General features: G+C 32.6%; 1 protein-coding gene across 1 annotated transcript in view; it reads right to left on the bottom strand.

Moving 5' to 3' along the window:
- Window positions 1-7,046: 7,046 nt before the first annotated feature.
- The window catches only part of LOC110027023 (coiled-coil domain-containing protein 22), a 35,559-nt gene continuing 27,352 nt past the window's right edge, over window positions 7,047-15,253 (bottom strand). The window contains exons 5-6 of the mRNA XM_020728283.1: window positions 14,706-14,930; window positions 7,047-7,305 (exon numbers count right to left, since the gene is read on the bottom strand). Of these exons, the coding sequence (XP_020583942.1) occupies window positions 7,050-7,305; window positions 14,706-14,930 (481 nt within the window). The 3' untranslated portion in view covers window positions 7,047-7,049. The remainder of the gene's footprint in view (window positions 7,306-14,705; window positions 14,931-15,253) is intronic.

Here is a 15,253-nt window from a genome sequence, read left to right as displayed (position 1 = left end):
GCGGGGTAAGTTTGAACTTGATGGTTAATGTTTTAGCTTGTAAACAGTGCTGATTCTGATAGATATCTTCATTCGTTAAAAATGTGTTTTTTTAGCCTCGAATGGCTCTATAAATTCTATTTTTTTTCTTTTGGAATTTTCATCTCAGGAATAAATCATTTTGTACAAGATTTTCTGAATTGGATTGCATATTCAATTGAAAGAAGAGATTTAAAAGTTTTATTAGGGTTTAATTAAGACTAATTTAAACTATGAATAAACATTGCGATTGTTTAATAGAATTCAAATAATATAATAGTGCTATAATACCATTTATATCAATTCAGTATTTAATTATTTTAGATTAGGAGATTTCTCTCTTAATTATTTTTAAATTAATTTTAAATTAAAAAATCGAAACGCAGCATTTAAATTATTGTTATTTTTGTTTTTAGCCATCCAATTAAGCTAAAAAAATAACTAAGGTAACTCATCATATTGATTTCCCAATTTAGCAATCAATATTGATTGATTCGGTGTATAAATGTTTATGTAATTGACTTGAATTGGATAATTTTATTTGATTTTCAAAATCTTACTTTTGATCTAATCCGCTAAAGAAAATCATATGAGCTCTCAAATAACATTCATTGTCCAACTTAAAAATTAGGGAGGCAACAGAAGGCTTATATTACACTGGTCAAAGAAAGCTTACTTATTCGTCGTCGTTCACCAGCAGTAGCAACAACGAAAGTTTGAGCACCATAAGGCCTATGGAGGAGTTAATAGAGACTTCTCTTCAACTATGAGACTAAGATTGAAAGCACACTCTAACTATTAGTTTTTAAGATTGAAAGCCACCTTCTCAATCAAAGTTTCAAAAGTCTTAATTGAACTCGTCCTCAATAGGACTGAAGTTAGAGCCTTTTGTCTTGCTCATCATGAATGCAACCACATGTTGCTCCAACAACTATTGCTCGCACTACAAATCAAATTGCGCAATTGAATAATGAACTCCAACAAGGGCTTAGTAGGACCATGTCAGGCTAACAATGAGTCACTCATAGTGACATGGTCGTGCGCTCCCACAAAGCATTTCACAAACACATCCTCCAATTCAGCGAAGGTCTTGAACGAGCCGTCGAATAGATTGGCATACCAATCGAAAGTAAACTCTGCTAAATTGGTAATAAAGTGGTTGAGTTGAAATGCATCATTGTTGCCGATATTACAAAAAAAGTGCTCTAAATTGGGCTATGTGTTGGTGAGGATTGTCAAAAACCTTAAACCTTTTGAAATTAGGGGCAAAAATCCTGGTTGGTATGTAATATATTCGTACACCTCGGGATATGCTCAACCCCGTCGCATAAAGGTCTCACCCCGCTAGGCTGCCAATGCAGCCTTACCGTAGCATCAACCAGGGAATGCAGGAGTGAGTCAAAAGGTATGTGCTCATGCTAAGCAACATTATATGAAGTGGCATGAATATCTCAGAAAGGTGCTAGAGGCACAATAGGAGCGGTAGGACATGCCTCACCCTGAGTATGGGGAGAAACGACGTCAGACCCTACCCTCTCGCCTTGCAATTCTGCTATCTGAGCGACAAGGAGGACGATCTAAGCCTAAAGATGAGCAATGATATTATCTTTGCTCTGATCCCCTTAAGCAACTGTGGGACCACCATGGACTTCAATAATCTCATGATGATCATCCTCGATGGGATTAAGGACATGCCTCACCCTCAATATTCGAGCTCTGCCCTCTTGTGGTTTCAATCATGACCTGACCAGTAGCCATCTCAAAATCGTGGAGTTCTTCACCAAGAAGGTCATCCTCCTTGAGCAAATCCTTCAAAATGTCCAAGATGCATCCAAAAAAGTCATCGTCGTGAATATTAGAATAGCCCTCGGATAGGTCATCCTTAAGATTGATCCTGGGCTTCGCCTGGGGTCATTATGTAATGGCTCAGAGATACAATCTACTGAAGGGATGACCCGTTCCGGGATGGACTCAACAACATCCATAATCAAAGTAGGAGCCTCAACAAGAGAGGAGGCGGGGACCTTCCAGACCAATTGCCTTCTATGTCAATCAAGACGATATTTCTCCCTCAAATAGTTCTTTTGATACAATTAATGGAAATGTTTTTCGGGACATATCCCATAACTCCCCCATCAACAATACAAGTGATGACTCTGCCTCTACTCAAAGAAGAGAATGTAGAAGAAACATACGGATGCGAGTTGCGCCGCTACAACAACAGACTGAACAACAACAGGGATGAACTTCAATGCATTGGCATTGAGTGCCACACTGAGGGTTTCTAGAAACTTTCCAACAGGCTCAACATCATGCACAACGCAGGGTAAATACCTCAACTGAGCAGTGGATCGACGGGCTGAAGCCCATCTCTTGCTAAAGCAGCCTCGAGGGTGGGGGAAGTACAAAAGCTCTCTCATGACTCGCTTGGATGTCTCAAAGATCCAAGAGAGGAGCTTCTTATTAGAAATATGCTCTTTTCCTCTCAGAGAGGAGACGACCCCCATACTTCTTAGAAAGAAAGCATGTGGTAGCCTTGTCAATCTGAACAGCAGGCCTGGGGAGGCCTGCACCAGCACGAGGAGGGGAGCCCTCCTGGTAATTTTTGCGGGGATATAGTCCTCACAACTAGAGAGTACAATGAAAGGGTTCTCATAAAGGGGGATCTGGGACTCTAACTGAATTGAAATTGAAACAACAGTGTTCTCTGGGCTCTCTTACCCTATTTAGAAGTAGGATCAACCTCAAAGGAAAATGGGACCACAGGGATTGGGACCACAGTAGGGGAAACAACAACATCAGCAGTGGTATCAGAAGGCTAACTTGCAAGAGGCAAGGAAATCTGTGAAAACACAGAAAGATGGCCCAACAAACTAGAAAAGACTGACGGGCACTGTGCTATTGCCATCAACATTAACCTTTTCTTCGGAGAAGCAACTGGCTCGATGTGAGACACTATAGCAAGAGTGACTTTGTGGGCACGCCTCTCTTTTTTAGGGAGAGGGCACAGAGCATAAGCCTCAGAAGGCTTAGGATTACCCAAGGTAATCCTGACAGGGTGCTCAAAGGAACCGAATGTTAGTGTACCTTCGAGAGCATAGAAGACACAGGGAGAAGGAGATAGAGCTCCCCCCAATAGTAACGATCGTAACAACTCTCTAGCTCTCTATGTCTACCAAGCAAAAAGAGACAAATATCAACAAAAATGAATATGTCGATAAAAAACCAATCACAAAAGGACAATACAACAAAACTGATGCATGCTGCTATGCAGTGATTGAAATGCAGAGAGTGAGAAAGCGAGACAGAATATGTTAAGCTGCTAACCATAACAACTGACACACTGACTAAAAACCAATTTCTCATAAAAAGCTCAACAAGTGACTAAAAGAAAAAAAAATTAAGTCTCGATAATATGAGCTAAACTCCAAATACGAAGAGAGAGAGAGAGAGAGACTATAACCCTAGAACAAAAGAGAACTCCTAATATTGAGAGAGATACTTATCCCCAGCGGAGTCGCCAGACTTATTTTCTTAGTTTTTTTAAGACTCGAAGCCGTCAGCTTATTTATTTTTATGTTATCGTATAATTCTCTTATTCAAATAAATCACTCCTTTTCGAATCATTGATATGACACAGAATGGAGATTTATTCAAGTAAGAGAATTATATGACGACATATAAATAAACAAGTCGATGACTTCAAATCTGAAAAAGAATCGAGAAAACAATGAGATCTATTCTTATAAGTAATAATATGCTCATATTTTTTTTTTCTAAATAAAGTATTACCAATAACAAAATCATAAGCTAAAGCAGACTATAACATGGTTCTACCATCTTCATAATCACTCCAAAGTCATAGCCACCATAAATTGTTATAAAAATCTTCTACAACTCTACCAACATGTTCATTTAAATCTTCTCAAATAAATTTTTTTTTTAAGAGGTATCAATTATATTAATTATTCTAGGTCATTCAAAAATTTGTTTTTTGAACTATATCTAAACTTACTTGAGGAGCATAAGTACTCATAACTTTAAAAATTATAGTATCAACATCATTCATGATTTTATCTCTAATTCTATTAATTTGCACAAAATTAGCTTTTAAAATCTTATCTAAAATTACACCTACATCATTTCTAATGTGACTCCTACCTAAAAACTAAAGTTTAAAACCTGAATTATCAATCTTTTTAATCTTTTCTTCAACCCATTTAGTTTCTTGAATGCATAAGATATTTATCTTATTAAGAATTATAATATTTATTAATTTCATTAATTTACACCGGTGAGAGTACATATATTTCAAGATCATATTATAATATTAGTTTCATGGACTAATTTATTTGCCCACATCAGTCCATAATGTGAAAACTCTTGTTTACTAGCACTGTTTTAGGGTGTCGGTGTAACGGCCTTTGCATACATTTTATTGTCTTTAGATAATATAATGTGCCACTTTCTGGGGACACCCTAACATTTACACAATAATTTATAAGGATTCATGTCATAATTTTTCCAACAAAAAAATTACGCAGGCCATCGGTTACCTAACATAACCCTCAACTCTTAGCATCCGAGGCTTTGGACCTGATAATGAAGTGTTAATCTATATACAACACAGAAGAAAATTACAGTATAAGTTTGGCAATAATTAAATTCTAACGAGCTCTCATCCCTCAAGGCAAAGGCAAAATTTAGGATTTAATATATTATCTTAGAAAACAGAATTTAGGATTTAAAGAGTATCATCTCATTTGATAACTTGTACATTAACTCTAAGGATTTTAAGACATGGGAAATGAAGAATGGAAACAAAATTTTCAAAAAAAAAAAAAAAAAAAAAAAAAAAAAAAAAAAACAAGAAACATATTACCGATAACTTCTTTTACACACTTTTTTGAGACATATTTAAACTAATTAAGAAAATAATTATGCTAATGAGTGCGTCACTTACTTTGTTAGATGAGAAATCAAACAAAAATTTTTCTGTGCGGACTCCTGACGTAGCTCTATGTGCGGCTGAAGTTATTTCTGATTTATTTTCAGATTATTTCTAAGTTATTTTCAATAATACTGAAATAACTCAGAAATAACCCAAAAATAAAGACCGCAGGTTAGTTCTGGTTTATTTCAGGATTATTAATTTCTGGTTTATTTCAGGATTATTAAAAATAACCCAAAAATAACCTAATAACCTACGCCGCACATAGAGCTACGTCAGGAGTCCGGACAGAAAATGCGCTCGCAATCATGTGGTAAATTAAAGTTCTAAGAAATTTAAGTAGATTGAAAGTGACTAACTCACATCAATATTGGATTGAAAGAATATATAAAAGTTCGTCTAGCTCAAATCAAATGCACCAACTTTGTGCGAATAGCATCGATCAAAACTACAAAACGTATTGCATCCAGTCAAATAGACAGTTTTGCATTAGTCCTGATTTGTCAGCAATATTGAGTGCGAATAGTCCAGAAAAGTGGATAAGATGTTCGTTATTTGTGACGATCAAACTTCAGAACCTCGACGTTCACTACATTATCATATTCATAGTTGTCTATATTTTTTTCTCCGTCAGAGCCTAGGAAGAATCATTTCGGATCTACAGAATATCGCCAGACAAAAAAAACTATGCTTTCATCCGACTTTGAGCATCCAAGCTCACTTTCTCAAATGAATCTTTTATCTATGTTTCAATCAATGCCAAGTAATGAAGCAAAATTCTATAGAAACTATTTCTGAAGAGACTGTCATTAGGTATAAAGTAGAGATGCAGCTGTGGTGGTTTTTTTATCTCAATAATTACAACCGGGAATCCTTCCCTGTCTAGATTCGCCATTCTGTCAAAGGAATTACATGGTTGCTCCAATTCGGGTAAATCAAAGTTTTCTTGTCTACCGATCTTCTGCGGATTTAGAATAATTCTTACTACAAATCAGAAAAAATAGTAAGGATAACTATGAAAATGACCATGTAGGTAGTGTCAAGGTTATGAATTTTGATCCTCACAGGCAACAAACATCTGATCCACCTTGTTGGATTTCTATGTCCAACTTTGGTAATTTCTCAAATTTTATAGTCTCAAACAATTCTTTTTCAAGCTATTTGACAATAAACCAGAAATTAAGCGAAACTTTGTATACTTAACTGGACGGAATATCTCACGAAACCGACCTGTTTGATTTGAGCCAGGCAAAATTACATAGATTGGCAAACTTACATAGATTCTTTCCAATCAATTTTGATGTGAGTTGGCCACTTCCAGTCTAGTTAGCGTGGTCTGAATTCGTTTATCACATGATTGCTCTCCCATGTAAGCAAGTGACACTCTCATTAACAAAATTAACTTCTTTTTCTTAATTGGTTGAATTATGTCATGAAAATATGTACAAAATGATACATGTATGACATTTATTGTATCTCATTTTGAATATTTTGTTTTCATTCCTCGTTTCCAATGTCAAAACATTTTTGGAGTTCATGTACAAGTTATCATATAAGTTGACACTTTTTAAATAATTAATTATTTTTTATAAGATGGTGTATTTAAATCCTAAATTCTATTTTTGTCTAGATGATTCAGAGATCGTTAGAGTTATATTATTGTCAAACTTACGCCATAATTTTCTTCTGTGCTTTATACAGGTCACTTGGATCTTTCAAGGGCTGCTCTTTTCACCCTGACGCAAAGGAGCCAACTGGTTCAGAGTCTGCTCTCGTTAAGGTGATTGATGAACAAGCTGCAACGGAAGCAGAATTAGTAAGTCGTTAAATTCATGCCAATTTAGCTCAACTTAAACTTTATTCAAGCAAAATAAATGAAAGACAAAATCTGTTTCAAGCAAAAAAATGTGCTGAAAGATGACCAATAATTGAATTGAATCTATCTTTAAGTCCAGCTAAATATAGAGCAACCTATTTGAAATCTATTATGAATAACGGTACTGAACTGTATATCTTCACGATATCAGATCAAACCATGAATAGACAACATTTAGTCCCAGCAGTAGTAGATTAAAAAAATCTATGATATAGGTAAATATTTATGGCATTTCTGCTCTAACAATTTATTTTCCTTTCTAATGGAGTCCAAATCAGCTTGGAGTTTGGCAATGTCAAGGTAACGGGAGGAGAAAGCTGCGATCTTTTGCTCCAGACATGCTGCTTCTCTTTGAGCCCTATCAGTGGCGAGAATTGTGTCTGCTATCTGTAGGAAGTTGTCATGAATGCTGGTGAGGAGCCGATAGGCTTGCCGACCCACTGCATCTTTCTTTGCTTCCCTGGAGAGTTATATGATCAGATGGGATGCTGAAATATATCTCAACAAGAACAAGTAAAGTTGAAACAAAAGAAATTTTCGGGACATGGTTTAGCGCTTTGTTTTCATGCAATCAAATGGGACAAAGGAGGGAATGGTTGCGGACTTCATTGTTAAAAGAGCAGCATGATTAAGAGTTCGCGGTCATAGAGTGATAGGTTAATGTTTTAGCACATACAGATTAAAAAAAAGATTGAAGGAGAGAAAATAATAAAGATTTTACGTAGAAAACCTAAAAAGAAAAAAAACTTACGGGCCTCGCCCTATCAGAATTTCCACTATGAGAGATTGTTTGGTTTGTTGAAAATGAAAATGCATAGTATCTTGATTTCAGTGTATTATGTATATTCATAAGTTATTTGGTTGTTTGTAAAACAAAATAATTTTTTTTCTATTTGGTTAGGTGCATATAGAATAAAATAAAGGGAGTGTATTTTGAATACTCCTTAGCTGTTTGGTTATCTATAAATGAAATGCAGAATATTTATTTTTTTTGTTAACTAGTTATATATTCATATAATTTTATAGGGTTACATATTCAATATTTAAATACTCATTTTATTTATATATTATTTTATAATAAACAAACACACACACACACACACACATTAGTATTAGTTATTTTTTTATATAATTTTAAAATTAAAGTGCTAAATAAATAATAAATTTCACTTAAATTACAAGTTGATTAATAGTTCATATATTAAATTAATCTTAAAATAAATTTAAAATTAAATCAAAATTTGATAATAATGTGCATTGTTCCAACTCAAAATATTTGATACTATCTTTGTTCCTATGCAATTGTTCATATACGCGTTATAATACTCGTAAAAAAGCTATAAAAATATTTATTTTACAAACAACTATTTAACTATATATATAATGGCACAAGCCTTAAAGTCCAAAAATAAATGGGCAGCTAATATGTTAAAAAAATATATAGGATCAAACACAAATCTCAAAGCATGTTAGATAAAAATTTTCTAGCGTAAATTCATAATCATTCATGCTCCGATTTTACCAACTTTATAGCCAAATTAAACATCTTAACAATAAAAAATCTGATGACACAAAAACCAATTTGATTCCAACTCAAATGAGTTCGCATCAAGTACTTGAATTATGATTGTAAGTTTTTAAGCATTAATTGAAATTAAAAAAGATTTCTAAATTTAGCATGATTACAATTAAATCAAGCAGCTAAATAAGAGAAATCCAACGAACCTAAAATCATTTACGTTTGAAGTCATTAAGACACATAAATACAGAAAGAGCAACCTATGATCGAATGATTCAACACAAATAGTTTGATGAAGTGTTTTGTGATTTAAGCTAAATTTACAAAAACATCTTTTTAAAAATTATAAATAGACCCTCATTCTTCATTAAAAAAAAAGGAAATTGAAAATTGAGCTCAAAGTTATGATGAACGCTCAAAATCAATGACCATCAGCGATCTTTACTAACAACAACTAATAAATGTTGCAGCCCACCTATGGTCATAAGTTTATTGTAGCCCAACCATTGTTGCTTGATTTTTGTAACTCCATCAAAACTCCGTAACCCCGTATTTTTCATTCAGAAAAATAGATCTTATGATGCACGGACATTTCTAATTAAGAAACAATACAATGTTAGTGTAGTGTCGAACATGGACATACCTCCAACACAACTCCAACATGTGTCAGACACAACATAGAATTGTCTAATTTAAATATTAATTTAAAGAGAGGGCATGTACCCTAAATTAATGAATTAAAAATGTCTACAAATATTTGATGATTAAAAAAAAGTATTTTATTTTTAGGGCTTTAACATACACAACACCTAAAACTTTCACATTTACCGATCTCACGCCAAAAGTTTCATAATTAAAAATCCCATATGAAAACTGACACTCATTATCATCTTTTAATAGTCAAATCCATTTTTTCATCCATAGATAGAATGTTGTGTTTATGAAAATGAAAGTTTAGATGTGAGATAGGTAAATCCATAAGAATTGGGTGCTATGAATGTAATTTTCCCTTTAATTTTTATTAAAACATTAAAATTATTTTGGTGTGATATAAAATAGTTAAAGTTTATTTTTTTCTATCATAAACTAAAGAATATCTATAAATCTCTAAGCTTTTGAAAGTTAATGTTATTAAATTTCTTACTATCTTTTGTTTATTACCCATAAAGTTCTCTTTATTTAACTTTTATCTATTTTTTTATAATATATATTAGAAAGATTTACGTTCATACCACACAATTCTTAAGTATTTACATATATAATACATAAAATTCAACTTTTACATATATGAGGCATTGCTTATGTATGAAAAAGGTGTATTTCACTTTTTAAAATTTAAAATGATGGTATTTTTGATGTGATATGAAAGAGTTTGATGGAATATTTGTAAAAAATAAAGTTTGGATGTTAGTTATGTAAATACATAAGAATTGGGTGGCTAATTTGTAAATGAACCTTTATAGTATAATAGTGTGTCTGACACATGTTTATATCCTATATTTTATAAAAATACAATTATCATGTGTCTGTGTTGAGTCGTGTTTGTACCCCTGTGTTCGTATTCATGCATCATAGAGTGGATCTTTGCAAATTCAAATAGATAATGGATAATTTTGATTGGATCAAGCCCCATAGTTGTTACCTTTTCCAAGTTTTTGTGTAAAATCTCCAGAACCTCATCTTTCAACATTTCTATTATTTGTGTGTGAGTTGCATCATCATATAATGCTAGGGCATTAATCCATTACACTATCACCGCAGACTTTCAGGTAGGTTAGCCATGACTCTAGAATTTCATGATCCATACTATAACTTCATGGCTTCCTAGGCGTGGGATGTGCTACTAACAAACAGAGTAAAAGTTCAGCTGCTGAAATTGAAATAATGAAGAAACAAAAGACGACGTATCATATGAGATCAAAGTTGGGACTAATAGACTAGATGTCACTCATTTTCAAGTAAAAAACTAAAAATAAATTAAAAAAAAAATTAAATCTATCGATGCCAGTACTTCTATGTCAAAATATTTTTCTGCAATCCAATATAGGATAAAACCTAAACTCGTTTATTTATTTTATTTTTATTTTTATTTTTATTTTTAAAGGAAACATAATACTCGCTTACACATTAACAAAACTGATATCATCATCATGAGGTTTATGATGCCAATAAAACAACTGAAAATTTTGATGATTTGAAAATTTCAGGCGCTAAAGAACCAAAAATTTGAATATGGTAATCTAGCAAGGATTTGTAATTTGTGACCCAACTTATTAGATTTTCAAATACCACTGAGAATTGATGAATAATATAAAGAGGAAAGAATAACAACAACAACAAGCCTTTATCCCACTAAATATAAAGAGGAGAGAATTGAAAAAAAAAAAACTTTCTCAATAATTCAACTAAGTTTGGTGGATGAGGTATTGAAATTGTTCTCTAAGAAAACAATCATGAGGGAATGAGGCTTAATCCACTGTCAAGGATGTGAGGAATATAGACTTGATGGTTGATAATTAAGATCAATCTTTAATAAAATTGTGCTTTTAATTCAATATTATAAAATTTAATGAGCCCATCAAGGAATCAACACCCCACAGTTTGAAAAACTGACAATGTCTTTTTACAGCATTGCCACTTCAGTAAGGATTTGAATTCCGTGAAGCATTATCAAGCAAAAAACTGATAGTCTGTCGGGATGTTGGAAAAAATAAATTGAATATCAACAAAAGTTGTTCTTTTTTATCTGATTAATATTCCATTTCTCACATTTCACTCTACTACAAATGTTTCAATAAAAACCCATTAAAACCTGCCCTTACGTACAACATGTAACAGTTCAGTTTGTTACAGGGGGATATAGGAAATGAAAGGAGGGAGAGGAATCGAAAAAAAAGAAAACGAGACCTCGAACAGCCAGAACGCTGGAGAGGGAGATGAAGCAAGAGAGTCAGAAAGCTGAAGAGTTATTTTCCTGTATAAATCCATGAGTCGAACAACAATTGCGCTAATTGGTTGAGAGACAATTTTGATGGGAGATCTCAGCGTCACTGTCGAGCTGAAGAGAGGAAAGAGCGGCTCACAACCTTCGGTACAGAATGAGGAGAGCCGTGCCTAGCCAACCAGCAAAGAGGAGAAGGAGAGAAGGAAGCTTCATAGAGGAGGAAGAAGAGTTGAGCTCGTGCGCTGTTGAGCAGGTGAGGAAGCTCGAAAAGAAGAAGGCTCGTGCAAGGGAGCCAAAGAGAAGCTCTCAGTTCGACCGAGGTAATGTTATTAAATCAATTTAATATTAAAACTTAATAATAATAAGATATATATATATATACATAATAAAAAATAAGAGGGAAAGTTTAATAATTAATTAATTAATAAAAATATAATATTTTATTAAAATAATAAATTAAATAGCATGTTTATGATTAAGTTTCTAATTTAGAAGAGTCGACGTCAAAAACAAGCAGATTATCTATCAATTAGGTTGAATCCTCATATTCTCATTCTTTAGTAATATTTTGTTTCTTCTAGATCAAATGCATTCACCGATATTATCATTAGTTATATTGAAAATACTGCAAACTTAGGATTTTGAATTCTAGAAAATTTTTGTTCATTTTGTTGAATGATATGTGTGCACATCATTATTAAATGATTTGATTGTTATACAAATGAGAAATTAATATTTTTTTAATTAAAAAGTGATATCTTTTATTGGATGGTTGTATGTGCATGATTGACTATGATAGAGTCACCCATTGATGATACTAGTGAGAGAACACTACGGTACTCGTGCATCTATATAAAAAATGATATTAATATTAATGTATTATAATGAACATAATTTTTAGACAGTACTCATATGATGGTTGCCTAAATACGAAATTTATTTTTATTGATTTATTAAAATGTTAACTGGCATGCATAATAGTTTTTTTCTCCCTTTTATTATTATAATTTATGAGTATGAATATTCGACGGCTTATTTAACTCATTATTTTTAAACCAACTTTTAATTTAATATATTAAAAGATGTGTGATAGAAGAAGAAATGTTTATAAAATATGCGGGCAGCGAGTAATGACGTAATTTTGAATATATTGTTTTAATTTATTTCCATTAGTAGTTTTTTCATCTGTTAAATAGTAAATGAATATAAAAAATTTAATTCACATCGTCCAATCGTATATTTTTATCTTTCCACGCCTCGAGCCAAGTCATGACAAAAGTGATATCAGAGCATAAGGTTCAAGATTAGTTAATGAAATCTAACTGAAACCGTCAATAGGGCAATTATAAAAAAAATTAAAAATAACTAAATATATTAATTAAATTAAAAAAATTAAAATTAACTCAAATTAATAATTATATTCATTCAGGCATAGAGATATATCAAAAATTAAAGGAGAAGGGAACCTGCTAGAAAATTTTTGGATAGATCATGTTGACCTGCTAAGGAGAAATGACTTGAAGTTTGTTTATAAATTTCATGGAATCCAAGGAGGGAGAGGATATATGAAATGAAACGAGGAAGAGGAAGAGGAATCCAAGGAGAATAAAAAAGGACTCAAGCAGTCGGGACACCAGAGAGGGAGGTGAAGCAAGAGGCTCGGGAAGCCAAAGATTTACTTTTGTGTATAAATACCACGCGTAAGGGTTGGGGGGGGGGGGGGGGGGAGGAGGGGAACTGGCAAAGCGGAGAGGGGCAATGGAGAGTCGAACAATAGTTGTTTATGCTACTAGGTTGAGACACAATCTTTACGGGAGCTCTCGGCATCGGTGTCAAGTGGAAGAGAGGAAAGAGCGGCTCACTCACAACATTCGGTGCAGAAGGAGAGTCATGCCTACCCAACCAGCAAAGAAGAGACGGAAATGAAAAAGCATCGTAGAGGAGGAAGAAGAGCATAGCTCGTGCACTGTTGAGCAGGCGAGGAAGCTCGGGAGGAAGAAGGAAGAGAAACTCTGGAGCAATCTAGCTCGCAAATGAGTTCTACGCCTGATTCAACCAAATTAAATTTATTAAATCGATTTAATATTAAAATGTAGCAATAATATATATATAAAGAGATTAGATAAAGTAAATTTAATACTTAATTAATATAAAGATAATTATTTATTGAAATAATAAATTAAATATCATGTTTATGATTAGGTTTCTAACTTTGAAGGGTTGACATCAAGAGCAAGCGGATTGTCTATCAATAAGATGAGTACTCATATTCTTATTATATTGGTAATTTTATTTTTTTCAGGACCAAATGCATTCATCGATATTATTATCAGTTACATTGAAATTATTGCAAATTCTGGATTTTAAATTCTAGTAATTTTTGTTCATATTGCATGAATGATATATGTGCACATCATCATTGAATGATTGAACTGTTATGTGCATGATTAACTATAATGATGTTTGAGCACGCATATCTATAATTGAGTCATGTCTTGATTATACTAGTGAGAGGAACACTAAGGTACTCGTGCACGTATATGAAAAATGATATTAATATTGATATGTCGTGATTGACATAATTTTTGAACGGTACACATGTGACCATTATATAAATAAGAAATTATATTGATATGTTACTGATATAACAAGACTCTTTGAACAGATATTAATATTGATTTATTAAAAAGTTTAACTGACATGCATATTACTTCTTACTCCCTTGTATTATAATAGTTTATGAGTACGAGTATTCACCGACTTGTTTAACTCACTATTTTTTTTAAATCGAATTTTCAGGTAATTTAATTGATTAAAAGATGAAAGATAGAAAATGAAACGTTTATAGAATATGCGGGCAACTAGTAATAAAATAATTTTAAATATATTATTTTTATTTATTTTGATTAGGGGCTTTTTCATCTGTTAAATAATAACTAAATATAAAAAATTTAATTCACATCGTCCGACCGTCTGTTCTAGTCATGGTTAATTCCAAGCTCTGAGGCGGGTCGTGACACAACAACCTACTAAAGAAAACAATCTTCAATTCAAAAATAGATTTTTATTGGAAGACCTACATACATACCACTTAATTTCTATGGATTTGCATATCTAACACCTAAAACTTTTACAAATGTTTGCCACCTTAACCATGCACAAAAAGAGATATTTCATTTTTTAAAAGTTAAAATAATGGTATTTTTCATGTAATATGAAAGATTTTAGGTGGTATCAATGTAAAAATCAAAATTTAGGTGTCATATATGTGAATATAAAGGAATTGGGTGGTATGTATGGAAACACCCCATTATTATTTCACTTGTCAAAAGAAGATTCATTAAAGATCAACTAGTACTACGAGGAAACTATACCACCAAAAGGACAAACTCCATACCTGAAGACAATTTCTTCAACTACTGCATATGTCCTATTAAGTCGTTCTTGTATTGAGTTACTCTCTAGTTGAAGCTCCCGTGTCTCCTTCAAGATTTGTATGACATCAGCATCGAGTTTCCGGCTGTTCTTTGTAATCTCAGTTATGCGATCGACGTATGATTTTCTGAAAGGAAGTTTGGGCTGCTGCTCAAGCTCTATAAGAAGATCCAGATGTTCTGCCTCTCTAACATAGACAAGTAAATAATAATATATAAATAAAAAAGGAGAATTTAAAAAAAACTGTTATGATGCTGGGTTTAACATCTATACATATAATCACCAATTAAAAAAGAGAAAAAAAAGATACAAATTGATATCAAATGCACAAACAAATCAGCACAAAATCATGCAGAATCATTAACAAATCTTGAGATAGTATACTATTTTTAATGCCATATAAGATCACTCAAATAAGGATATTCAAAATCTGTGTGGTGTAACATTTATTGTGTGCTGCTATATTTTTTTCATCTATATGAATATTTTTTCTCTTTTGATTATATCCAA

This window comes from Phalaenopsis equestris, unplaced genomic scaffold (assembly GCF_001263595.1).
Source record: "Phalaenopsis equestris unplaced genomic scaffold, ASM126359v1 Scaffold000411, whole genome shotgun sequence".
In the NCBI taxonomy this organism is placed as follows: domain Eukaryota; kingdom Viridiplantae; phylum Streptophyta; class Magnoliopsida; order Asparagales; family Orchidaceae; genus Phalaenopsis; species Phalaenopsis equestris.
The sequence above is the reverse complement of the archived record's forward strand: the minus strand, read 5'-3'. Positions and strand labels throughout refer to the sequence as shown.